Source organism: Ochotona princeps, chromosome 26 (assembly GCF_030435755.1).
Source record: "Ochotona princeps isolate mOchPri1 chromosome 26, mOchPri1.hap1, whole genome shotgun sequence".
Lineage (NCBI taxonomy): Eukaryota > Metazoa > Chordata > Mammalia > Lagomorpha > Ochotonidae > Ochotona > Ochotona princeps.
This window is the reverse complement of record NC_080857.1, coordinates 6,686,103-6,710,857: the sequence shown is the minus strand read 5'-3', so window position 1 is coordinate 6,710,857 and position 24,755 is coordinate 6,686,103. Positions and strand designations below refer to the sequence as shown.

The following is a 24,755-nucleotide window of genomic DNA, read 5'->3' as shown; positions in this document are numbered from 1 at the left end:
TTTTCGTAAAAACGAATGTGTGATACTCAACAGTTCTTGTGTAACACGTGGAAATAAAAACAAAACAAAACTGAAGCAGGGCACAGGAGAGACGGGTTTACAGCCCACAATCCACCTGCTCCTCTTGTATACAACCAGTACAGGACAGTCTGAGTCAGGAGAAAAGGCGAAAACCATCATAGCAATTCATGTCAACACAAGCACAGATACACACAAAGCAAAACAACGGAACCGACTTGGGTTTCAGAAGACAGGCAGAGGCACGGTCATCTACCCAAGTTACAACTCTCCTGACCGAGAACAGAGTCCTTTGTTTGTCTATCTTTCCTAAGAGGAGCTCACAGGCGATGGCACAGCCCACCTTGCAGCAGCTTGGGATGCGAGCTGACCAACGCCCACAGGTGCACGGGCAGCAGCTGGCAAGGCAGGCGGCGGAACACGCGGCGGCTGGCAGGCCAACAAGTTCTCAGCCTTGAGACCCTCTATTGTCAGAGTTTTCTAAAATGCCAGATTATTCCTGAGTGTATATCCACAGGGTAAAGTGGGAAAAACCGGAAGAGAAGCTACAGTTTCAGGAGAAATCAAGAGTTGGTGACACCCAATAGAAATTATTTCCTTCAAGTGCACAGAATTCATTTGTATTGTAGCTTGTAAAGGCTCCCTCGCCCTGCATAGTTTTAGAGTGAGTGTGAGTGAGTCTGAGTTGATATATTTATACACACACACACACACACATATAGAGGAAAGAGGCTCCCCAGTATCTGGAAGGCTCTTTCTTGCTAAGTGCTACAGCTGTGTGTGGATATGTCTGGAAAACTACAAAGTAAATGCTCAAATACTGTGGAAGTGACTTAAAAACTCAAATACCATCATATTTACATTGGAGTGTTAGGAAAAAACAGTCCTCGGCGTACACATTGCCCTTCCAAGGGAGAGGGTCTCGGGAGACCCCACGTGTGCTCAGTGGTTCAGTAAACGCCAAGCAGCATCCCCACTGGAGTTCAAGTAGGATGTGTTGTGTTTAACCGAAAACAAATGTTAGTCAACTTTTTTTTTTTGGTGAAAGAGCATCATACAACTTTTTATAGGACACCAAACTTCAGACACACTTTGGAAAACATAAAACAGGACACGTGCTTACCAACACCCAATGACATCCATAAGACTGAAGCCCTTTGGATTGTTGTTTTCCCACAGAGAGCAACACAAGAGAAGTCAGCAGGCAGCCTCTTCTCCTGCTGCGGCTGGAGTCTGGCCTCAAGGCCAGAACTACCCAGGGCGGCCGTCGCGTCGGCAGTGCCCCACTGCCAGGGACCCGCAGACCCCGGAGCCTTGCTGGCAGACGCTCTGACCCACACACCACCAGAATCTGCAGATTCCCATGGCGTCCACGCTGTGGCTGAAGCAACAGCTTTCATCTGGGCCTTTGTCTTTAAGAAGCAGAACCCTCCAGGGCCCTAACTGGACCCCTGGTGGAGGAATGAAGACCAGCTCCTAAGACGTGTTAAGAGAAAATGACATTAGATTTACCAAGACTGAGCAGGGAGCGCTCGGAACGAAACAACTGCTGAGAAGAGAAGAACATTGTGATGTGCTGTTCTTTGGAATTTCTATAATTAAAAAATAAACACAGAATTATTTCATAAGAAAATACATCTCAGTGTGCAACCCAATGCACATGGAAATTGGTAGATGAAAGATAAAATGCAAAAAAGTATGAAAATACAGTCCTTTAAATGTGGCGATAAATTTTAACACACTGATATAAAACCAATACACATAAAATGTACAAGTGCAAAAAAATTCCATCATTTTGAAAAGGGAAAAAAAAGTGCCAGCTTGCTTGCTTGTTCCTAAAAACGCTTCCCCACACAATCGTTCAAACACAAAACAGACAGACGCAGCATTCAAAACAACCCTCTCAGCATGCCATGTCTAATACACACACACACGGAAACAGAATCAAAGGATGGGACACTCGTCCTCAGCTGGCATCCACAGATGGGGCTGCATGCTGCTGGGCCACAGCTCAGAGTGGATGCTTCCCATCTCAGGCACGGACATCAGAGGGCAGATTTCCTGTAGAGGAAGTCGGGCTTGCTGGGTGACCTCCTTCCTCTGCTGACCGAATCTTCGTTTTCCACATCGGCACTTCTCTGTGCTCCTGGGCCCAGGGACTCATTGCCTGCCAGTCTCCGACTGGATCTCTCTTCCGGAGCTTCGGAGCTGCATGCCGAATGTGAAGAAGGCCTGTTGGGTGTGAGCCCGAAGGTCCAGTCAGCTTCTGCTGTGGTCCGTCCCCTGACGTGAGCTGGACCGCTACCAGCGCTTTCCGGGGCCGCCAAAGCAAAGTTGGCTCGTGGGGGAGGCTGCTCCACCACGTCCAGGCGGATCGGCTCATTCTTCTGCCTGTGCGGGTGCCCGTCCGGGGAAAGTGGATATGTTCTCCTAGCTTCTTCCTGCTTTTCAGGAGAGGTCTGGCTGGGGACGCAGGCTGACTTTAAGCCACTTGGTGATGCCTTATTGTGGCTGTACAAATCAGGACCAAAATATCCACCTTGTGAAGGGGAAGGGGTGCGTCTGCTAGGAGCAGGAGTTGAAGGTCTGCAAGCAGCATTGGAGAAGTCATAGAAATCTGGATATTCCTGCTGATTTTCTCGAAGCTCGGTTTTTTGCTCTAGCATGTGTTTCTTTCGAGAAGTGTGTGTATGCCTCTGTGGAATACATGAAAGATGCTGGGGAGGCCCAGGCCCCGCTTCAGATACTGACTGGCTTAACTCTGTGTCCACCGCCAGCTCTGGAAGCCTCCTGTCCTTCAGGGACATCGTGGACACACCCATGGCGATGTCTGGCACCAGATCATTCAGCACAGGCTGTGGGCCCTGAAGAAACCAATGGAAGGAGAGGTTGGAAAAAAAAGAGCCCCCCCAAATTCTCCTTGGTAAAAGTGATGTCTGCTGGTTATGTGTCCTCAGATTGCAGAAGTGACACACAATTATTTTCAAGAATTACAGAAACACAGATAACCAGCAGGCAGATCCCCTGGAGCCTCTCCTACGCAGGCAACCACTGTCAGTGTCTGTAGGTGCTTCTCTCATGCTTTTTCTTTGCACATTTATTGATTTTTGCAAAGTTTCGTGCATGTAATTTTCTTCAGTCACTATTTCAAATTGTTATGTAGCAACCCAGCACACTGATTCCACTATGACTTACTAAACCATTCTCCTCCTACTGCATAGATAAAAGTGGTTTCCGATTTTTGTTATAATAGTCAAAACTGCAACGAACATAGCGTGAACTGCCTTCTGGGGAGCAGAATTGAGGGTGCTGGGGCTCTCAACAGTAGCACCTGCTGCTGTTGGGAAGAGGTAGTGGGGAGAGGAGGACAGCAGGAAGGGTTCTAAGGGGCCCCGTGTGCCTGCTGGTCCGTGGCTCTCACTGAGCCACGCGTTAATGATGCCCCTGAAACCACAGCTCTAACTCTGGTTTCTATCTGCTGAAAGATGTGGACAGCACTGGACTGCGTACAAAGACAAATCAGTTTTTTTTTTTTTATTTTCTCCCAAATATACTATATATAGAACACAAGTTATTCTGGATTTATATGTTCTCACTGTAAAGTTCAGGCAAGGCAGCCTCTTTCTCCATTTACCTCAAACTTGCCCTAGCAACTGAGCTTCCCAAACTAGGGTCTGAGGGCTGAGCAGCCCGGAGGCAGACAAGCACGAGGGACTACTTGGGTCCACTCTCCGTCACTGACAGTCTTGTCCCATCCAAGTACTGGTGAATGGATTCTATGGAATTGCAGAACAGAAATGAAAAGCAGATGCCACGGGAGTGCTAGACCAAGCACGCTGCAACAGGTGTGTGCACTTTCTGTGCCTGCGGATCCCACTGCTACGCCGGGCCCGTGAGCCCTGACAGGGAGAACGCTCGGCTGCTCACCACCCTGGGGTCTCTTGCTTTTTTTTACCTCCACCAGATTTTCTTCTTTCTCCACACCCATCAAGTCAACATTTTCAACTTTAGTAACAAGGGACCACTTTCACTCTTCCCAGAACTTCCCACTGCAGGCAAGGCACTCCAGTGTCCACTTACCACTTGCTTCTCTGACGTTCCTGCGGTGGTGGCAGCGGCGACGGCAGCGGCAATGGTCTGTCTCCCCAGCCCTGTGATGTTGGTGCAGTCAGGTGGCGCTGCCTTCACACTGGGCAAGTAGACCGGGGGTGGGCCAGCTTTAGGAGCTGTTCTGGAGTGAAACAGCGACTGATTGCAGGGGTAAGAGAAAGAGCGGGAAGGCTGCTGGCTGGGAGGTCTCTGCTTCCAGCCTGCTTTGAGTTGATTATGGATTGGGGTGGCTGGAGGGTGGTACGGAGGCGGCGGAGGGGGCAAGGGAGGATGGAAGGCCACAAAGGAGTCCAGCTCTGTAAACGTAGTCTCTGCAGCAGGGGTGCTGTTCACGCGGCATCTCCCAGGCTGTCTCATTGTCAGCAGCGGGCTTCCATCGCCAAAGCGTTCGTCAGGGAAGAACTTGTGAGGATTCTGTGAGAGATTACAAACAGCAACCTAGCAGCAGGTTTCACAGGCAGACAGACTCCAGAGAGGCCCCTAAGAACACAGTCAGCAAGAGGAAAGGCACGGCACAGTTTGCCAGGACAGAAGCCCGACAGGAAATGACCTTCACCACAGTGCAAAGCCAGAGTCCAGGCCGGGAAGCTCACGACACAGCTACCAAGGACAGCTGTTCAACTGCACACCCTGGCCACCAGTCAGCTCTTGCAAGATGATAAAACAGCACAAAAACAGGCAATAAATCTTAATTCAGGAGTATCTTCGCCAAGAAGATAACAGACAGACTCTCCCCGGAAGCTTTCTGACAAACATCCATCCATGTTGTCTCATGTCAAATCACAAAACGCTACTCCTTACCCATGGCATGTCTGCTAGATTGATTTTGATAAACACCATAAGAACAATTATTTTTATGCAATTTAAGATACCAAATTAAGATACAATTTAAGATGGCAAAGGGAATAGGGTTGAAAATCAGAGCACATTATGTATTCGTAGGAATAGATGAAAATAAATTTAAAAAACCTGCTGACTTGCTAAAAAACAGTGTAGTCACACTTCCCCTTGGAAAGGGCGCAGGCTGTGGGACCTGAGTCAGCTGGCAAGGACAGCGTCTAGGTCCCCAGACTAGATAACCTCATTTACAGCCCTGCTTAGTGATTGTGATCAGACTACTTTATAAATTCTATCGTAATTGTAATACTGATGTTGCATTTATGCCTGATCATTACTAGAAGTAAAATGAAGGCAAGAGCCCCCTGCCCCAATCTTCTGTTTATGCTTGGATTTGAACCACTGTCTGCAGTGTTTCTTCCCAGGGGTACACACATGGGACAAGGGGTAACCTGGAGGTCGTGCATGTAGGCAGGAGGCCAAGGCCACTTGGGCACCCTGGGGATGACAGCAGAGTGGGCACAGCCACGTTTGTGCGACATGCTCGCCCAGGAGCGTCTCAGACGGCTTCATGTATGCTTGCAGGCACAGGCAGAGTGGCTCCACAGACAGCACCTCGCATAGTCGTGACAATCCACTTTGCAGGATAGGAACCTGACGCTAATTGTGGGTAACTTCATTAGCTAGCCAATCAGTAAGTAGCAAGGTCGGTTCGTGTTGCAGAGCTGTGCCCTGGCTACCTCACCATGTGTCTGAGCCACATATTACCTGCAAGAGCTCTGCAGCAGCATCTGCAAGACCAAACTCCCTCAGTACTCGGATCTGAATCTCGTAGCTGACGGTGGCGCCTTCCCCACAGTTGAGCGCATAGGCCCTCTGCACCTGCTCGGTGTGCCGCAGCTCCTGCAGTCGTCTGACCATGTCTTTCATAATCAGCAGACGAGGAACTAAAGGGAACAAGATATTAAGTAGGCAAAATCTGTCTCCTCTACAAAGAGGCACCCACTCATGCATGAGGAAAAAGCATGTGCTCTCTACTAGAATATTCCCATCATTTCTTAGTTTTTAAAAGAGATTTATCTATTTATTTTGGAAAGGCAGTTTATAGAGAGAAGGAGAGACAAAGATCTTCCATCCACTGGATCACTCCCCAAATGGCCACAATGGCAGGGGGATGAGCCAATCTGAAGCCAGGAGCCTCTTCCAGGTTTCCTACATGGGTTCAGGGTCCCAAGGCTTTGGGCCATCCTCCACTACTTTCTCAGGCCACAAGCAGGAAGCTGGATAGGAAGTGGAGCAGCTGGGATTAGAATTGGTGTCATTGGGGATGCTGGCAGATGCAACGTAAGGACTTGGCCATTAAACTAACGTGCTGGGCCCAGGCCTTGACTTTTTTAAGCTGACCCTTGTGCGTGGCCTGCAAATGATCCAAGGTCCACCACCAGGGCTTTAGTTCATAGTTCAGGTATATTCCTGTACCTGTTCTTTTATTAGGGTATTTCCTAAGTTTTTTAACTTAGATCATTATTTTATGCAACTAATTTTTGGGTCTTCACCATGCATCAGGAATGGATTTGGGTGTTAAAGTAGTGTACAGAATGAAAAACATGACCCCTGACCTCAAGGAGATGTGGTTTGGGGTCAGCACTGTAGCACAGTGAGTTAAGCTGCTGCCTGCAAGGCTGGCATCCCATGCCTGGGTGCTAGCACAAGTCCTGGCTGCTGCGCCTCCAATTTAGAGCCTTTCTAATGTGCCTGGGAAAGCAGAAGATGGCCCAAGTGCCTGGTTCCTTGTCATTTGAGAAGGAAACCAAGTTGGAGTTCTGTGATCCTGGTTTAGGCTTGGCCCAGCTCTGCCTGCTGTGGCCATTTTAGGGGAGAACTAACAGATGGAAGATATCTCCCTTGACTTCTCCCCTGGCCTTTCAAATTAAGTACCAACAAACAAACAAAAAACAGCCCTGGCTTTAGTGATGCATACAAGGACAGTGCGATGGTGAACAGGTGAATGGAGAGAAATATACAAAGGCTCCTGCAGGAGCTGGAGGGAGGGGTGCCCTCTTGTCACAGGGCAGATCAGAAGGGCTTCCCTGGCAAATGAACTCAGCCCAACCCCCCAATCTTGAGGAAGGAGAATCAGGTAATGTGTGAGACTTGCAAGGGAGAGGTGACATGCTGAGAAGCCAACATGGGCAGGAGACCCGAGCTGTGTGACAGTTCCAAGCAGACACTGTTCTGGGAAAACGCTACAGATGGAGGCAGGGGCAGATGACACACAAGGAATCTAAATTCTCTCCTGTCCACTGAGGTTGTCACCTGTGCAGGTGGTGACAGGTCAGAGCCTGGTCTAGGAAGTCAAGTCTGACTAGGTGTCGGAGAGCAAAGGCAGGAAGGCAAAGATGCCTCCAATGTGGTAACAGCCAGGGCTGGGCTAGACCAGAGCCAGAAGCCAGGAGCCAGGAGCCAGGAGCCAGGAGCCAGGAGCCAGGAGCCAAGGCTGGGCTAGACCAGAGCCAGGAGGCTGGAGGCAGGAGCCAGGAGCCAGGGCTAGACCAGAGCCAGGATCCAGGGCTGGGCTAGACCAGAGCCAGAAGGCAGGAGCCTTCTGGGTCTCCCATGCAGGCACAGGGTCCCAAGGCTTTGGGCCGTCCTCTATCACTTTCCCAGGGCACAAGCAGGAAGCTGGATGGGAAGAGGAGCAGCTGGGACACGAACTGGCGCCCACATGTGATCTCAGCACCTGCAAGGCGAGGATTTTAGCCACTGAGCCATCGCGCCAAGCCCCTTGGACTATATTTCACTGCTTTCTCAGATGCATTAGCAGGGGAGTGGATCAGAAGCCAGGACTAGAACCTGTGCTTATAAGGGTTGCTGTTGGTCTTGGCTTAACGTGCTATACTATATAGTGGTGGTTCCTTAAACAGATACGAAATGATTGATAATATTTACAGTGCTTAACTTGCTGCTTTTTCTTTTGTATCTTCCAACAGTACTTGTCAAGAGGTACAGAGCTTAGACCATCCAATATTCGTTTTTCTTTAGAAACCGACAACGAATTCTTGGGGTAAAATAAACATTAACTGATGCTCAGGTATTTCTGGATGTGACAACGAAGACTACCTGTAAGCAATTACCCAAAAATCCTAAGACATAAGCTTGGGCCACGATAAAGTTTCCAGAACAGATTTTGTGGACCTGACTGTCCTGGAAACCAGTGCTGGTCACATTTTGGGGGAACACAGGCAGCCTCAGAAGCACAGAGTCACATAACCTGGACAGTGTGTTCAATGTGAGCAACACCAGAGTGATGAAAAATCTGAATTCCTCTAAGCCAGTGGTCCTCTATAGGGATGGATTTGCCCCAAAAGCACATCTGGAAGTGTATAAAAATTAAAAAAAAAAAAAAAAAGGTTTCCAAAAAGCTGTTCTACAGGAAAGGCTTCTGCTCCACTGACTCAGATGGACTCCCACTCCTCCTACTAGTCCAGAGCACGAGAGGCAGTGGGGACAGCTTGAGTAACTGGGCTCCTGCCAACCATGAGGGGATGGGGACCGAGTTCCGGGGCCTGCTCCTCAGCTGTGGGGACACTGGGGAGGAAATCTGCAGAGTAGAGCTCTGCCTCAGGAAGTCTCTTTCTCTGCCTCTCAAATAAATAAGTGCAAGCAAAAACAGAGGGTGGGCGTCAGGCACAGTGGTGATAGAGGCTTTGGGCCACCCTCTACCACTTGACCTGGCACAGCGGCAGGTCAATGCTGGGGATGCCCACACGGAGTGCTAGGTTGGAATCTTTGCTTCTCCATCCCAGCTTCTTGCTCATGGAATCCTCAGAGGCAGCAGGTGGCAGCTCAAGAACTTGGGTCCTTGGCACCACAGGGGACCTTGACGCAGTGCTGGGATTCTGGCCCTGGCCGGGCCCAGCAATGGCTGTTGTGGGCACTTGTGGGGGTGACTCAGCAGATTTTCTCTCCCTGCCTTTCAAGTAAAATAAACAAATAAAAATTTCACAAGAAAAGAGAAAGAAAGACTTATTCAGCTTTAACTTTTCAACAAGGCCAAAGTTGATAAATCTTAGGCCCTGTGAAAAACCATGTTCATTTACACACGTCAATATAAAATAAAAATCAATACTCCTAATTTTACAAGTATTCATTCCATAGTAATGACCATGCATCTGAAAGGTGACAATCTGGCACATTTAAGGCAATTATGAACACCAGTAAGGCTAGCCATTTCAATGCACACCTGGAATGTCGTTGGCCACCACTGACGGGGGACTGGCTTGGCTGCTGCTGACCTGCTGGTGGCTGACCACGTGACAGCACTGCGGCACAGCGTTACTGACCATGTACAGCGTGTCTGGCACGTTGGACATTCTAACCATTCGCAGACGCACCAGATCTGTCTGCTCCACCATCATCTCGTCCAGCACCGACTGAAACAGTGAATTAACAGACCCAGTCAGCCTTCCATCCATGCTAAACCACATCTGGAAGAAGACGCTCACCGTCATCACATAAAAAGAGAATTAATTCACTATTTCTAGTTTTTGGAGTTCAAAATAGTACTAAAAGGAAATAGTACCCCTATTTCTTTAACTTTTAAAAGTTCCTTTTAGAGTATCTTTAAAAAGTCCCATCATCTGAAAAGTTAGCATTTAATGAGAAGTATTTAGAACTTGAAAATAAAAAGATGAAACTCATCAGAAGCCAATGATGCAGTCACAAGGAAAACAATTCATACTAATACATGTGCTAAATTCCAGATAAAACAAAGAAGGATAAAAATACACAAATTCAAAGATGTTAAGTTAGCAGACTTGTCGTAAATTAACCCAGTTTCAAAGCTAACTTAGCTCAGATGATTCTCCTCACCAAACTGCAGAATGGCTGAGAAGAGCTCGTGTCTTGGAGATGCTGACCTCAGGCATGGGCCCAGCTACATGAGCACCCGAAGTCCTGTGGGACGGCTGGACAAGCTCTGGGGCCCTGGCTTGCAGCAGGCAGATGTAGCTCATGCTAGACACAGCCTTTGGAAGGGCCTCGCAGTGTGGACTACGCTATAGCACTCATCGAAGAAAGATCAGACCCAACCACCCTGCTTTCTGCTACACTTCAGGACTATCTAAAATGTCAACTTCTCCAAAATAGGTATGTTTTCAACTTGGCAAAACCTCAAATTCTTCCATACATCTTCAACTAGGAATTCTGGAAATAAAACTGTGACATTTCGGGGCAACTTAATTCTTAATTGGAGTTCAAAACAGTATTAAAAGGAAATAGTAACCCTTTTTCTTTCATTTTTAGAAGGGAACACAACATTTTCCCTTCTAAAATTTATTTTAGAAAGCTTACACTTTCAAAGATTATCAATTTTTCAAAAGACCATCAAAAGTTTCAAAAGTTCTTACAACCAGCTACATCTATAGAAATTATAGTTTCAATTTTCTATTACCACATCCCTACGAGTATTTTTCATATTACAGTATTCACAATGCCAACTGTTTATTTAGTGTGCCTGAAACTCTTTTTTGTATATTTATTCTAATTTGCACAATGCATAATTCCCAAGTCAGCTGTTACAGATGTTACAAAGGCTTGTGGCTTTTTTTAATGGAAGATAAAAATGTGTGCAGTGTTCCTCCAGAACATTCCTTTTCCTCAAGATCACAAAATGCTCAGTAAAACAAAAGCAATTTGCAAAGCAATCAAAATGAGAAAAACCTAAAGTGCAATTCCACGTGACCGAAGTTTAAAAACATCCTTGACAAACATTCAGGGAGCCACTCTGTTGAGCAAACTAGGACGTAGCATTCATTTTCCCAGTTCCTAGATATTTAAGCTAATTGCAAACACTGACATGACACCACGATAAACATCTCTGTGTGTGGTTTAATATCATCTAGTATGTTCACTTGGCTTTTCACCTTTGCTTCTTCCACGTAGGGAGAGAACAGCCGGGGACGGACATAGATGCCAGCATTTTTTTGCCGTAACCAGGCATTTGACTTTCCACCTTCGGTTGTAGGAAGCATATCTGAGGGAGGAGTACTAATCAAGCCTCTTTTCATCTTAAAGCAAAACAAAAAGTCTGGTTAGATAAACTAGAAATCCGTGTGGTAATATGACACCACTAAGAAACCAGAGATTGAGCCTGGCATGGTGGCTCAATTGGCTAATTCTCCCCTTGCAAGTGCCAAGATCCCATTTGGGTGCCAGTTTCTGTTCTGACTGCTCTGTTTCCCACCCAGCTCCCTGCCTGTGGTGGGAAAGGCACAAGGGCATGGCGGATGGCCCAAAGCCTTGGAACTCTGTACCCACATGGGCTGAAAACAAAGAGTCAGGCCATCTCTGCCCCTTACCCAGGTGTGACAGCAGGCAGTCTGACTCGAACCAGAGATCACATGGGATGTGCTAACACAGGTGGAGGCCCAACCTACTACACTACGGGCAGGACTCCATCAAAATGACTTATGTCTTGGTTCTTTACATTTATCTATTTTTTACTGGCAGGCAGATTTACAGAGAGAAGCAGAGACAGAGTCAAAGATCTTTCATCCTTTGTTTCACTCCTCAAATAACATCAAGAGCAGGAGCTGAGCTGATCCAAAAAGCAGGGGCTTCTTCCAGGTCTCCCATGTGGTAAAGGGTCCCAAGGCTTTGGGCCATTCTCCATTGCTTTTGCAAGCTACAAACAGGACGCTGGACGGGAAGCAGAGCAGCTGGGACATGAACCGCACCCATAAGGGAGGCTGGTACTTTGAGGTGGAGGATTAACCAACTGAGCCATTTTGTCAGCCCCCAAAAAGGATTTGTGTCTCAACATCAATTCTGTTAATTCATTTCTTAGAATCTCTGATACACAAATAAAAATATTTATTGTATTTAAAGAAATCCACTAAGATAAATATATATATCAATTAATATTTTTAAAGATTTATTTTATTTCTTAAAAATACTTATTTATTTTTATTGGAAAGGCAGATTTACAGAGAGGGGAGAGAGAGAGAGAGAGAGAGAGAGAGAAAGAGATATTTTGCCTGCTGGTACACTCCCCAAGTGCTTGCAATGGCCCAAGATGAGCCGATCCAAAGCCAGGAGCCAGGAGTTTCTTTCTGGTCTCCAATGTGGGTGGCAGGGTCCTAAGGCTTTTGGTCATCCTCCACTGCTCTCCCAGGCCACATGCAGGAAGCTGGATGGGAAGTGGAGCAGCAAGGATGTGAACCAGTGCCCGAATGGGATAACAGTGCCTGCCCCTTAAATTTTATTTATTTTTATTGGAAAGACAGATCAGATTTATGGAGAGGAGAAGACAGAGAAATATTTTCCATCCACTGGCTCACTCCACAAATGGCTGCAATGGCCAGGGTTGAGCGGATCTGAAGCCAGCAGCCTGGAGCTTTTTCTGGATCTCCCATGCGAGTGCAGGGTCCTGACGCTTCAGGCTGTTCTCTACTACTTTCCAAAGACATGAGCTGGATGGGAAGTGAAGCAGCTAAGACATGAACTGGCACCCACGAGGAAACCTGGTGCTTACAAAGTGAGGTTTTAGCTGACTAAGCCACTGTGCCGGGCCGAGACATCAACAGTTTACAGCGAGGCTAGCGCAGTGGCACAGTCATCACAGCAGATTTTAATTGCACAAAAATATTATAAAAGTTATCTAATATTTACTTTTCCCATGCATTAATTCAACCAATTATATTAAACATTAGTTTTTTTTAAAAGAAAAATTACAAAAGTAATTTTTCAGCAGCATTTATTTTCAATTTTCACCCAACCAGAAGATCCACATCTTTCTTTAATACTGCACCAATACCAAATTCTGCTGTCTGATTCTGCCTTCTTGAAGAGTCTCCAATGGTCTAAACAGCTGCATTCACTCCCCTAGAAATGCAGCTTGTGCAAAACTCAGGCCTATTTACTTAATCAACGCTCTCTCCTCCTCCTATCATTTATTTGTATGCTGTGTCAAACAGCAGGGACACAGAATCGTATGTGACTCAAGGAACTTCCAGCTTTGCAATACTCTTACTAGTACAAAGTATTTACAGTGCCCGGAAGAAGAGACAAGACCGGCATTTTTGTGGAAGCAATAAAGACACTTACTGCATCACTTAAGACTTCACTGTTTATAGGTAAGATGTGTTCAATCCGCACAAAAGGTAAGAGAGCAGACAGGATCTCTCGCAGCTCTTCAATGTCCAGGTCTCGCCTCTTTACACCTCTTTTGTTCACACTATGGGCAGTGCCACTCAGTAGATTTGGCTCTAAGACAAAGAGAATGAAAAAGTCTAATCAAGTTTGGATTCTCAGAGAGGAGCCTGCTTTCTTCCCGGCACACACAAGCTCAGCACCACTTCACACGCAAGTACATCAGCTATTCTTCAGTCATCAGAACTGTATTTAATAGAGATGTTCTTGGCAAAGGAACAGCATTGTGTCAATAATACAATGACACTCTTTTCTGCTTGTTTTGCACCAAAGAACAAAAGATTTTTTTCTGGATATTAACTCAAAGGAGAAAAGATAAATTAAAATCTGATTTGATCAAGGGCTCTTAAGAAGTTTTCTTTCTTTTATAACAGTTTCTAGTACAAAAGGTCATGGCAAGGCATATGCTATTTTTTGGTAACTGCAGTTTATCAACAGGTTTATTAGACTATCTCAAATTTAACAGCAATTTAAAAACATATTTATTACTAGGTGTCCAAGCAACACAAACTAATGCACACTCCAGTTTTAAGACTTTGAGAAAAGTGTTAAATGTTGTCTGGCTGTAATTTGGCTTAATACATACATAAGGCATTATCTTTCTAAAAAAAGATCTCTTTTCTTACAGTAGTGGCATCCTGCTTTCACGTGACACGTGTCTGAAAGAGCAAAACTCTTGTACATGAAGGTGACTGACAAAAAAAAAGTGGCCAGGTTCTTCCTTCTTTTTTTAAAAATAGAAAGTTTATTGACTAACAGCAACACACACGACATGCCCCATGGATGAGGGAAGCTGTGTGGTGGGGACGCCACTGGCCAGGTCAGCTGGAGGCTGGGTGCTTCCTTCTTATCCCTACAGAACTCACCACTCTAGTCTAAAAACTACTATTTTTAAAAAAATTTAATCACTTAAGAATCCGTGTTATCAGTTTATTAGCACTAACCTTACATCAGTGTAATGACTGCATAGCATTACATACAAACAATAGTTCTCTGCAGTAGTTATGCTCTAGAAAGCTGACATGAACAAGAAATGAGCAAACTGGAATTTACTTCAAATAGCTGATGGAAAACAATTACACGTTAAGCTGAAACTGGTGCAAACAATTTTAAAATCTGCCTCTGAAGGCTCCTTCAAACAGTTCATGGAAAAAGTGCACAATGGAAACAATACACAATTTCCAAATTTGTTTTACACCAAAAATAAAGCTTATTTTAAAAATAATTAATTTGAAATACAGAATGACAGAGAGCAAGGGAGAATTAGAGAAAGATTCTCCATCTACTAGTTCACTTGCCAAACGGCCACAACAGTTAGGGTCGGGCCAGGCTAAAGCTGGGAACCATGAACTCCATCATGCCTCCCACAGGAGTGGCAGCAACTCAAGCACATGAGCTATTAGCTGCTGCTTCTCAGGTCCATCAGCAGTGAGCTGACCCACGCAGAGCAGCCAAGATGTGAACCAGCTCTCAAGAATGGGATGTGAGTATACTACGCAGTTTATTCAGCTGTGTCACAATGTCTGCCCAAAACTTGCTTTTTAAAAAATAACTTATTTCAAAGGCCAAGTTGGGAGTGGGGGCAGAGAGAGAAAGATCTTCCATCTGTTGGCTGACACTCCCAAATAGTCCTAAGAGATGGCAGGAGTTGGAACAGGCCAAAGCCAAGAGGCCAGAACGTCACCCTGGTCTTGAAATAGGCAGTAGGTGTCCAAGCTCTTGGGCTATCACTCCCTGCTTTCCCAGGCGCCATTAGCAGGGAGACGGATGGGAAGCAGAGCAGCTGGGACTCAAACCAGTGCCCCGATTGGAGGCATCACATGCAACAGCTTAATGTGTTGCACTACAGTGCTGGCCCTTGAACTTGTATCTTGTAACCTTATTTTCCACAAACTTTTTTTTTTTTAACATTTATTTTTATTTGAAAGGCAGATATTAGAGAGAGAGAAGAAAGATACAGAGAGAAGGTCTTCCATGCACTGGCTTACTCCCCAAATTGCTGGAAAAGCCAGAGCTAAGCTGATTGCAGGAGCCAGAAGCTTCTTCCAGGTCTCCCAGGAGAGTGCAGGGTTCCAAGGACCTGGCCGTCCTCACTGCTTTCCCATCCCATAAGCAAGGAACTGGATCAGAAGTAGAGCATTCGGGACACTAACTGGTGCCCATATGGGATGCTGGCACCACAGAGTGGAGGATTACCCCACTGCTACACCATTTCAAACCGGGCCAGACTCCAACACCATCTGGTGCTCTGCAGGACCAGGGGAAATGTGTGACAGACTAGGCTAGGTCTCAGCCCTTACTGAACCATGTGTGAGCTGTATGGGGGAATGGAAAAGCCGTGGCTGGGTTGAAGCATCCAACAGTAAGAACCAGATTGGGTTGAAGACCAGTCAGGAAAAGCCACTGTTCCTGCTAGGACAGGAGGTGAACTGAGTAGTGCTGGCTCATGGACCCACCCACTGGTATTCACGAAATCTGGCACTGGGAATTTCTGATGGAGGAGCCTGGACAACTTCTCTGGCAGGACACAGTCCCTGCAGGTAAGCTCAAGAAGCACAATAGGAAACAGCCCAGAACAGGCAATGGAAATTATCCCACTGGCATACGCATGGCATGGATTGGGGGCAGACAGGGCTGAACCTGTTCACATCAACCGCTGGCGAGTCCAAGCACCAGAACAGAGTGTGGGTCGAGCCAGGTTCAGTGGCGACACATACCAGTACACATTAAGGAATGCCAAGGTGAGATGAGCCACGCCCAAACAGCACATGTGATAACCTGGGGGAGGAGGCAAAGCTGACAGGGGAAAGAGGGCTTCCCTGCCGGACAACTACTTCCATTGGAAAGCGTGAATCGGGATGGGGGCAGATCAGACCAGGCAGGGCTATAACACCTGTGGGCCTCATGTGCGCTAGATAAGGGAAAAGCCAGGTTGGGCTGACTGTTTTGACTGGTGCAAGCAAAAATTAGAGTGGGGGAGGGTTGGTTGGGCTTAGCCGCAGCATTAGCTGGCAGAGGCTGGCATTGGGAGTTAATTCTGTCAAGTCAAATGCCAGAACTACCTGGAGAGTGGGTGTGGCCTAGGAGGGAATAGTGGGCACCTCCCTTGGGGTTACCACTCTCACTGGACAGCACGAACACCAGGTCAGGGACAGGGGTGGCTAGACAGAAAGGCACCTGCCAGTAGGTGTATGGGCTGGATAGTAGGTTGGTTGGGTTGAACTAGGCTTCCATGCCCATTGACATGTGCGAGAGCTAAATGGAATGTGGGACAGACTGGACAAGCCTGCTGTACATACTGGCAAGCATGGGAACCAGGGTAGGGGGCAGAACTGGTGGGGGTTATGGGGAGTCACCCCAACTAGGCTGCAGCTCCAACTGGTTTGCGTTAGGACCGAGTATGAAGTGGGTAGGATCAAGCTGGACTACAACACTCGTTGGTTCACGAGGAAGACAGGGCTGGAAACAGAATGGACCCAGCAATTGCAACGACCAGCATGTGCATAAGCTGATTGGTGTGACGGACGGTGTCGGACTCTGTACTAGCAAACTTGCGCAAGAATCAGGCCTGGGATCATCTCAGATGCAGTTTCTTTGGAGATCCCTCCAATTGAACTGCTGATCTTAGAACCCTGACCATGAAGACAGGTCAGCCAGTGGACTCTGAATAGGGTTCATTGCGATTGGAACTGAGAGATTGGCAGCAATCCAGAACTGATGAACTATCAAAACTGCATGAGCAGGACCCTCAGAGCGCGCCTCCCATTGGGGATCTGGGAGCGGTGGGAGGTTGAGTGGGGCTTTTCCCTTTGTTACTCCCCTAACCCCAGAAACAGGGAAAAATTATAATATTAGTGTGGAAACAATGGTATTACCCACTTTCACCCTGTAGCCCTTGACCCTTTGTACCCTAATTAACCAAGTAAGATTATTAAAAAAAATAAGAAGAAGAAGAAAAGAAAAAAAAGAAAGAAAACCAATTAGCTCACCTTGAATTTGAAGCCCCCAGTAATGTAGAACTGTCTGCCTCTGTGGAGGTTGTGACTTGAGGAAAAGAAATCCTTACAAGGAGTACACTGAGGACAAAGAGCAGCACACCTGCACAAGGAAGGCCTGAGCTTACCTCTGTCTGCTATTCTTCTCATCAACTGATGCTCTCCCCACTTCACCAGATACTTAAGGATGTCTTGTTCACTTGCCTATAATAAAAAATGGTTCATAGCTATTTAGTGAGAGCAGATAAATGGTAATTCCACAAACAACTTTTCTGGCCTTAATGTAGACAGAAAATGCAGCGTTTTACTCTTCACACTGCTTGTCAGAAAGTCAGAGTCAAATCTGTGGTCAGACAGAAGCAAACACACATGACGCCACATCGCCTGTATCTAGGCAGTAACCTCACTCCTAGCTCCAACTACCCTTTCTATTCTTAATTCTATCTTTGTTAGGCATCCTGTTCTCTTTGAATCATAAATTTACCTTGCTGCCTCGTTGCCATACAGTTACCTTAGGCTCTTCCTTTTGAAATGCGACAGAAATAAACGGAGGTAAAAGGACAGAATCAGGGAATGACCACTATTCCTGGAGGGACAGGAAGATGGGACTGGTGATAATTCCAGCACAAGAGCTCACAATGTCCACGATGTCTCCCACTGCCTGCACAACCTGTGGAATGGCACAGTATCCTGCATTTCTTAGTATTTTACTTAAAATCTTAGAGCTACTAGGCTGTTCTTCAGGTGTTTCTACTTTCTAAGCAAGAATGCAAAGCTCCTGAAGACAATCCCCAAGAGAATGGACACACCCTAACCTCCGGCCCCGATGCGGACAACAGGCAGGCCCGCGGACACAGGCACAAGCATGACAGCGTCTGCACTGCGGTGGGCGCACGTGATTCCTTCGCTCTTCACGCCCTTGTCCTTCTTGTGCAGGGAGGGGAGACGGCTCGACGGACTTAGGTCTCTGTAGTCTATAAGCTGCTCTACAGGAGCAGGTGCTTAGTCTAGCAGACGAGATGCCTGTGTCATATCAGAGTACCTGGCCCTGGTCCCTGACCCCAGCTTCCTGGGAGACCACAGTGATGCTCAAGCAATGAGTCCATGCCAGCAGATGGAGATGTGCACCGATCTGCCCACTGCTCCCTCTCAGCCCTCAGCCTCAGCTGCTGCGGGCGCCTGGGCAGTGAACAGCACAGGTGAGTGCTCTGTTTTGGTGTCAAAAAAAAATTTTTTTTTTTTTTAAATTCTTGTAGCTTATACTACAGAATTCATGCAGCCAATGTAAGAGAAAACTAAGCTTGAAAACCAATTATTCTGTAAGTTTTTTGGCAGTATTTAAAACTATTTGTTATAGTACCAAATTAGATTAACACATAAATGAAGACCACAAGAATCTGTGAGAAAGTAGCTGAAGACATTATTATATCTTGATAGAACATATGCAAAATTCTTTGTGTTCTTTAAGCTGCTGTCTGCAACATGAGTGCCTGAGACGCCAGCAAAGGAAAGGGAACTGAGAATAGCAAACTGACAATTATAAACCAAGAAAACCACGCGGGGATTTGCTCCTGATCTTCCCTACTGCCTCAACCTTTCTGTGCTGAGTCAAGACAGCAGTGTGTGCAGGGAGGGTCAGGGACCCCCAAGGCTTCTGCTGTATAAATACGAAGAGGGCATTCATGGATGGTTTGATCACATTCTGTTTTTTCCTCCTGCCTTGCTCTCATTGGAATTCTAGAGGACTGACGGATTTTCAGCTGCACGTATCAGTAACAGTCAATAACAAAGTACAGATGGATTCCTGCTGAGTATATGAATGACAATGAATGTGAGAGGTGCATAAATGATTACCTGTAGGTAGTCAGACTGGATTGCAGTAAGCAGATGGTCTTTGCTGATTTCATAAAAAACATCCGAAGTCATGACCTGGGAAAATTCCTCACAGAGGAAATGTGAAGCTTGTCGGTGGACCCATTTAGAGCCATATGGATGAGAACTCCACTTGAGGATGGCAATTAAGGTATCTAATGAGATGCTCTCAGCAATGATATCCTCACAGCCTAAAAGAGAAGGCAAATAACTTCTTGAGATTCATCATATATATTACTGTTGAACATTAGAATGCTAGGCACTATACTTAAAAATCAGTAGTAAAAAAAGGAGTCTAGGTAAACTAGTCTCATGAAAATCACCAACACTTGGTGGGATAGGGTAACAATAGATTATGACATCCATGGGAATCTACTGCCCTACTGAGACAGCTTCATAGAAAAAGGCAGCAAATCTTTCCAACTGTTCAAGGAAACAAATAACTATGTGGAAATTCAACAATGTAAGATGTTATAGTGGAAGTCAATGGAACAAATCAGAAGAAGGACAGGTGGAATCAAGGTAACCATGGAACTGGGCAAGGGAAGCAGAGATGACACCTAACTGAGCAGACAGGTGGGCTGCCAACTACAAAGACATGTTTGCTTTTTGCATCATCCCATGAAGGTACAACACCTTGCACTGTTTCAAGTTTATGCCTTAGAAAATAAAATGTCAAAAGTATCATGCTCATCTGGGCTTAAATCTGGCAAACTTGGAAGTACGTAGCTTAAAGGGAAATAGACCCAGATCCTAGAAAGAGCAATTATGCCATTCAGAGAACTCAGGAAGAAAATCCAAGATAGTAGGTTATTCTCTTCAGAAAAGATCATTTCAGAAGATAAGGTAGAAGTAAAACCTGAGTGACCAAAGTGTGGAGGGGAAAATGGCTTGGCAGCAACTTTACACTAAATTTATAAAATTTTTTAAAAATTCTGATAATGTGAACAAAAATTCAGCCAACATCATCACTACCACAAGTATGGCAACATAGACTACTGTCTAATAAGGTCAGAACTTTAAAAGAAAGAGCTTTAACCAGCCCCAGAGTTTCAAAATTCAAAGTTATTTGTCAAACAATGAAAGCTGAAAAGACAAAGGGATGAATTCCAGCTGCAGATGTAAGACGGCTAGTAGCCAGTAAGTCGTCTACAGAAAGTAATGCCTCATTTCCTTTTATGCTAAGATACCAGATAGAATACCGAAGATGACTGGTATTTTAACAGAAAGAATGGGGGCAGGGGAAAATTTGCTAGGGATGCTATGAAAGCCAAGAAATCTCAGACTGTTAATATTCAGACACTTGGTCTTCATCAAGGGCCCGATGTGGCCCAGGTCCCTGAAGGGGTGCTGTGTTGCTCCAGGTCCTGGTTCTAGATGGACACCATCAGACTGCTGGACTCTGAGAGCTGGAAGAGCTGTCCTTTAACAGCTGATGGGTCTTCCTAAGGCAGCAAGGAAAGGACTTGACTTGTCTGTGGTTCCAGTGTCAGCTCCTGGGAAACAGATGTTACAAGTAGGGAAACCTCTGCCTTGGTGTTAGAGAAATTCTCTCTTTTCCTCAAAAGAAGTGCAGGTGCAGAGGGAGGGAGGCCAAGAATACTTCACGCTGGAGAACCAGGGCCAGACACACACAGGCTCCTTTCGTTACAAAAGGCAAAACCATTTTTGCAAAAATGGTAACCGAAAAGAATGCAAGATTAATGTATCTAATCTAACACTTAAAAATGATACCTTTACAAGGAATTCTGAGACCACCACAGTGAGATCTGCACGTAAAGGATACCTAGACAGGAATCCACACTGCTAAGAGGCGGGAAGCAGGGAAGAGTCCTGAGGTAGTGAGGCCTGCTAAGCAGAGGACACCCATCTCTGGCAGCTGCTGCTTGGCTGTTTCCAAGCAGTCACTGGAGTGGAACTGAGTGGGAGGAGTCAGGCTGGTGGGAAAGGCAATCTCCCAAGACGTGTCTGGAATGATGATGAAGGGGGAATCCAGATAGAAGGTGTTTATTTAAAATGACCACACTACATTCCTATAAAGCCAGTATGTTGGCAGAGGTAAAGAAAAGAGAATTAAAGATAGTATGATCATACATTCAAATTTCTGAGGTTTAACAAGCAGCAGGATGTGGAAGGAAAAAGAACAGCCCCATCCGTCACTTAGCAGCAAAGTGACTTGGGCAAGTCACTTAATTCTTTAAGCCTGAAATTTTCTCATCTGTAATAGTGGGATTGTATTTCCTAACTCACAGGTTGTTAGGAGGTCTAAATGAAACTGTGCTCTTGCTGTTCTTCATCTGCTAAAGCATTCTCATGTGTTTAGTTGGGGAACCTGGCACACCCCCTCTCTCTGTGGTGTCATCTGTCTCCGTGACCCTCCGCGTCCCAGTGTCTCTGCAGTCTAAGTTCCCAGAGCTCTCTTCCAACCAGGCCCACCACGCCTCACTTGCACTGGGCAGCTCCGCATGGATATTCCAGATATGCTAGTTGTAAACCTGCTTGCTTCCTCAGGGGGAATCCGTTAGCTTCCTCTCTGCTCACTTTAGAGAAGGATATTACACTTGGAGTCCTGTCACCAAAGCCAGACAGCTAAGCACTGTTACTAACTCCTGCTCCTATTTAAGTCCACGTCCAATCTCAGATGTTGTCACTCTTCTTCTGTATCAATCTCTTCCACACAACCTCCACCACTTCATAGATTCTTTATGCTTTACTGAAATGGCCTTAAAAAATTCTATCTCCAGCTTTTCATCTTTGCTTATTTTCCAAATTGTTACCAGAATCTTTTGAAAAAAAAAATGTTATATATAAATCTGTAAAAATGTTATTCAACAGCCTGACTTCAAAAAGAAAATCCAAAGAACACCACTCTGGATAATCTAGCCCTGACCATATTCTTCAGCTTGTGCCTGTGTGTAATCCCCGCTCCGGTCACACTGCATCGCTCAGAACCCTCACACTTTTTAAAAACATAGATTCATTTTTCTTTGTATTTGAAAGGCAGATCTACAGAGAGGAGCGACGAGAGAAGAATCTTTTCCATCCAAGCTCACTCCCAAATGGTTGCAACAGCCAAGGTTGAGTCAATCCAAAGTCAGGAGCCAGGAGGCTCCTCCAGGTCCTCCACATGCGTGAAGAGGCCCAAGGCTTTGGGCCATCCTCCACTACTTTCCCAGGCCACAAGCAGGGAGCTGGATAGAAAATAGAGCAACCAGACCAGAACTGGCACCCACACAGGATGCTGGCACTGCAAGTCAGAGGATTAGCCCGTTGAGCATCCATGCTGGCACTACAATTTCCTTAAACTCTTGTACTTCCAGGCTTTATATATGTTAGTCCACTTTTCCAAAATGTTCCTCACTCTCCTCCTTACTCCACCACAGCTTTTAAGACTTGCACTTTGCCCCTTTGGAAAGCCTGTTCGAGTCTCCCCAAAGCCTATGAGGGTGTTAGGCAGGGTCAGGCCCTATCTCAAAGATTTTGATGTTCTGCCTCTCTCGACAACCCAGAGTTCCTCTCGGGCAGAAGCTCTATCTTCTCCGAGTCTGCAGTGTCCATCACGGAGTTGATTAATTAGCTGAAAACATAGGCAATAACAAAGAGAACATTCTGAGAAACATACTCTGTATGGATCAAGCTCTGTGCTACAGACCTACCTTAGAATGTATGGCAACAAATGTGGTATTGTTAGTTTCATGTTGAGGACAAGAAAGCTAAAACTCATGAGAACTAAGGAAGTTGCCCAAGGCCCCACAGCTAGGAAGAAGGCAAGTCACACTTACAACACATCCGTCTTTCCCTTCTTGCCTAAAGTCCCCTTCTTCCTACATCTAATCCTCGCTCTAGATTCTACTAATCAATACTCACGGGAACACATTCATTTAGAACCGCTTCTCCCAGGAACACAAAGGCACCTTATAAACACATCAAAATGATGAGCTCAAGTTAAAAATAAATAACAAGACAATGAGGCAAAAAATTGAAATGCTGGAAGTTGTTTTTAAAGAGCTATATCTTAGTTATTCAAATTAACATTTGGACATTATGGTAAAAAATGTCCACCAGTGGCAATATGGGACTTAAAGGAGCAAACAGAAAAACTCATTGTAATTCCTTCCTATGATGACCGATTCTGACTATGGAGGAAGGTAGTTATGGATCATGCTAGAAGGAAGGGTGCCAGGAAGTAGGAAGTAGAGCCTGGGCAGTTTTATTATTCACTACCTCTGTGACTGTCCCATTTGCCAGCCAATCAAACCCACCTGGCTCCAAGCTTGTCTCTGCATGGAGGATGAAATAATCCACCAGTGTCCTGAGGGTTATCTTGGCTACAGGGTGCCAAAGTAACTATATACTGTCCCTCAAAGTGACTATATACTGTCCCTCTTACAGGAGAGAAAAATTTAAATATCTGCTGTGCCTACTTTCTCTGCTTCAAACTTCTTAAAAAAGATTTATTTTATTTATTTTTATTGGAAAGGCAGATGTAAAGGGAGAAGGAGAGACAGAGAAAGATCTTCGTTTCGTCCACTGGCTCACTCCCCAAGTGGCCACAATGGCCGGAACTGAGCCGATCTGAAGCTAGGAGCCGGGAGTTTCTTCGAGTCTTCCATGTGGGTGCAGTGTCTCAAGGCTTTGGGCCATCTTCCACTGCTTCCCCAGGCTACAAGCAGATTGCTGGATGGGAAGTGGAGCAGCTGGGATACGAACCAGAGCCCATACGAAATCCCAGCAGATGCAAGGTGAGGACTTAGCCATTAAGCTATCTGCCAGGGCCCCAACTTTTTTTTAAAAGTATCTATTTTTATTAGAAAGGCAGCTTTACAGAGAGAAGGAAAAAGATCTTCCATCCACTGGTTCACACCCCAAGTGGCTGCAAGGACCAAAGCTGAGTCAATCTGAAGCCAGGAGCCAAGAGCCTCTTTCAGGTCTCCCACACAGGTTCAGGGTTCCAAGGCTTTGGGCCATCCTCCACTACTTTCTCAGGGCATAAGCAGGGAACTAGAAGGAAACTGGAGCAGCCAGGACACGAACCAGCATTGCTATGGGTTGCCAGCTCTTGCATGTGCGGGATTAGCCAATTGTACCATCTTGCTGGCCCCACTTTTTCTAACTTTAGTGTCTTACTGGTCTGCATGTTACTGACTCTTATTTCAAAAGGCAGCTAAAGCTAGCATCTTCACTTTTTATTCCCTTGAATGCCTTCTTTGTTCCAATCCCTGGCACGTCACACTGCACAGCTTCCCCCCGTGTCTTTCCCTCCAGTATTCCAGCCCACACTGAGCACACAGCTTCCCCCCGTGTCTTTCCCTCCAGTATTCCAGCCCACACTGAGCACACAGCTTCCCCCCGTGTCTTTCCCTCCAGTATTCCAGCCCACACTGAGCACACAGCTTCCCCCCGTGTCTTTCCCTCCAGTATTCCAGCCCACACTGAGCACACAGCTTCCCCCCGTGTCTTTCCCTCCAGTATTCCAGCCCACACTGAGCACACAGCTGAAAGGTTTACGTTTCCTTGTCATCAAACCAAATCTAAATATCGTTATTTTAGAAAGTCAACAAAGAATTCCAGCTCCAAGACAAAAGAGTCAGACATCTGGGCAGGAAGACCAATCAATGCCCCCGCCCCAATGGTCCTGGTAGCCAATCTGCACTTTCTAAATAAATGATTTGCATGCATGCCTTTGTTCATGCCTGTGCTCAGAGTACAAAC

At 46.0% G+C, this 24,755-nt stretch overlaps 1 protein-coding gene across 1 annotated transcript in view; it reads right to left on the bottom strand.

Annotated features, from left to right (window-relative positions):
- Positions 1 to 1,592: 1,592 nt before the first annotated feature.
- Positions 1,593 to 24,755, bottom strand: part of BTBD7 (BTB domain containing 7) — a 52,450-nt gene continuing 29,287 nt past the window's right edge. Inside the window, exons 4-11 of the mRNA XM_058655407.1 lie at positions 19,026 to 19,234; positions 17,300 to 17,375; positions 13,072 to 13,232; positions 10,890 to 11,033; positions 9,209 to 9,398; positions 5,734 to 5,912; positions 4,099 to 4,542; positions 1,593 to 2,882 (exon numbers count right to left, since the gene is read on the bottom strand). Of these exons, the coding sequence (XP_058511390.1) occupies positions 2,064 to 2,882; positions 4,099 to 4,542; positions 5,734 to 5,912; positions 9,209 to 9,398; positions 10,890 to 11,033; positions 13,072 to 13,232; positions 17,300 to 17,375; positions 19,026 to 19,234 (2,222 nt within the window). The 3' untranslated portion in view covers positions 1,593 to 2,063. The remainder of the gene's footprint in view (positions 2,883 to 4,098; positions 4,543 to 5,733; positions 5,913 to 9,208; positions 9,399 to 10,889; positions 11,034 to 13,071; positions 13,233 to 17,299; positions 17,376 to 19,025; positions 19,235 to 24,755) is intronic.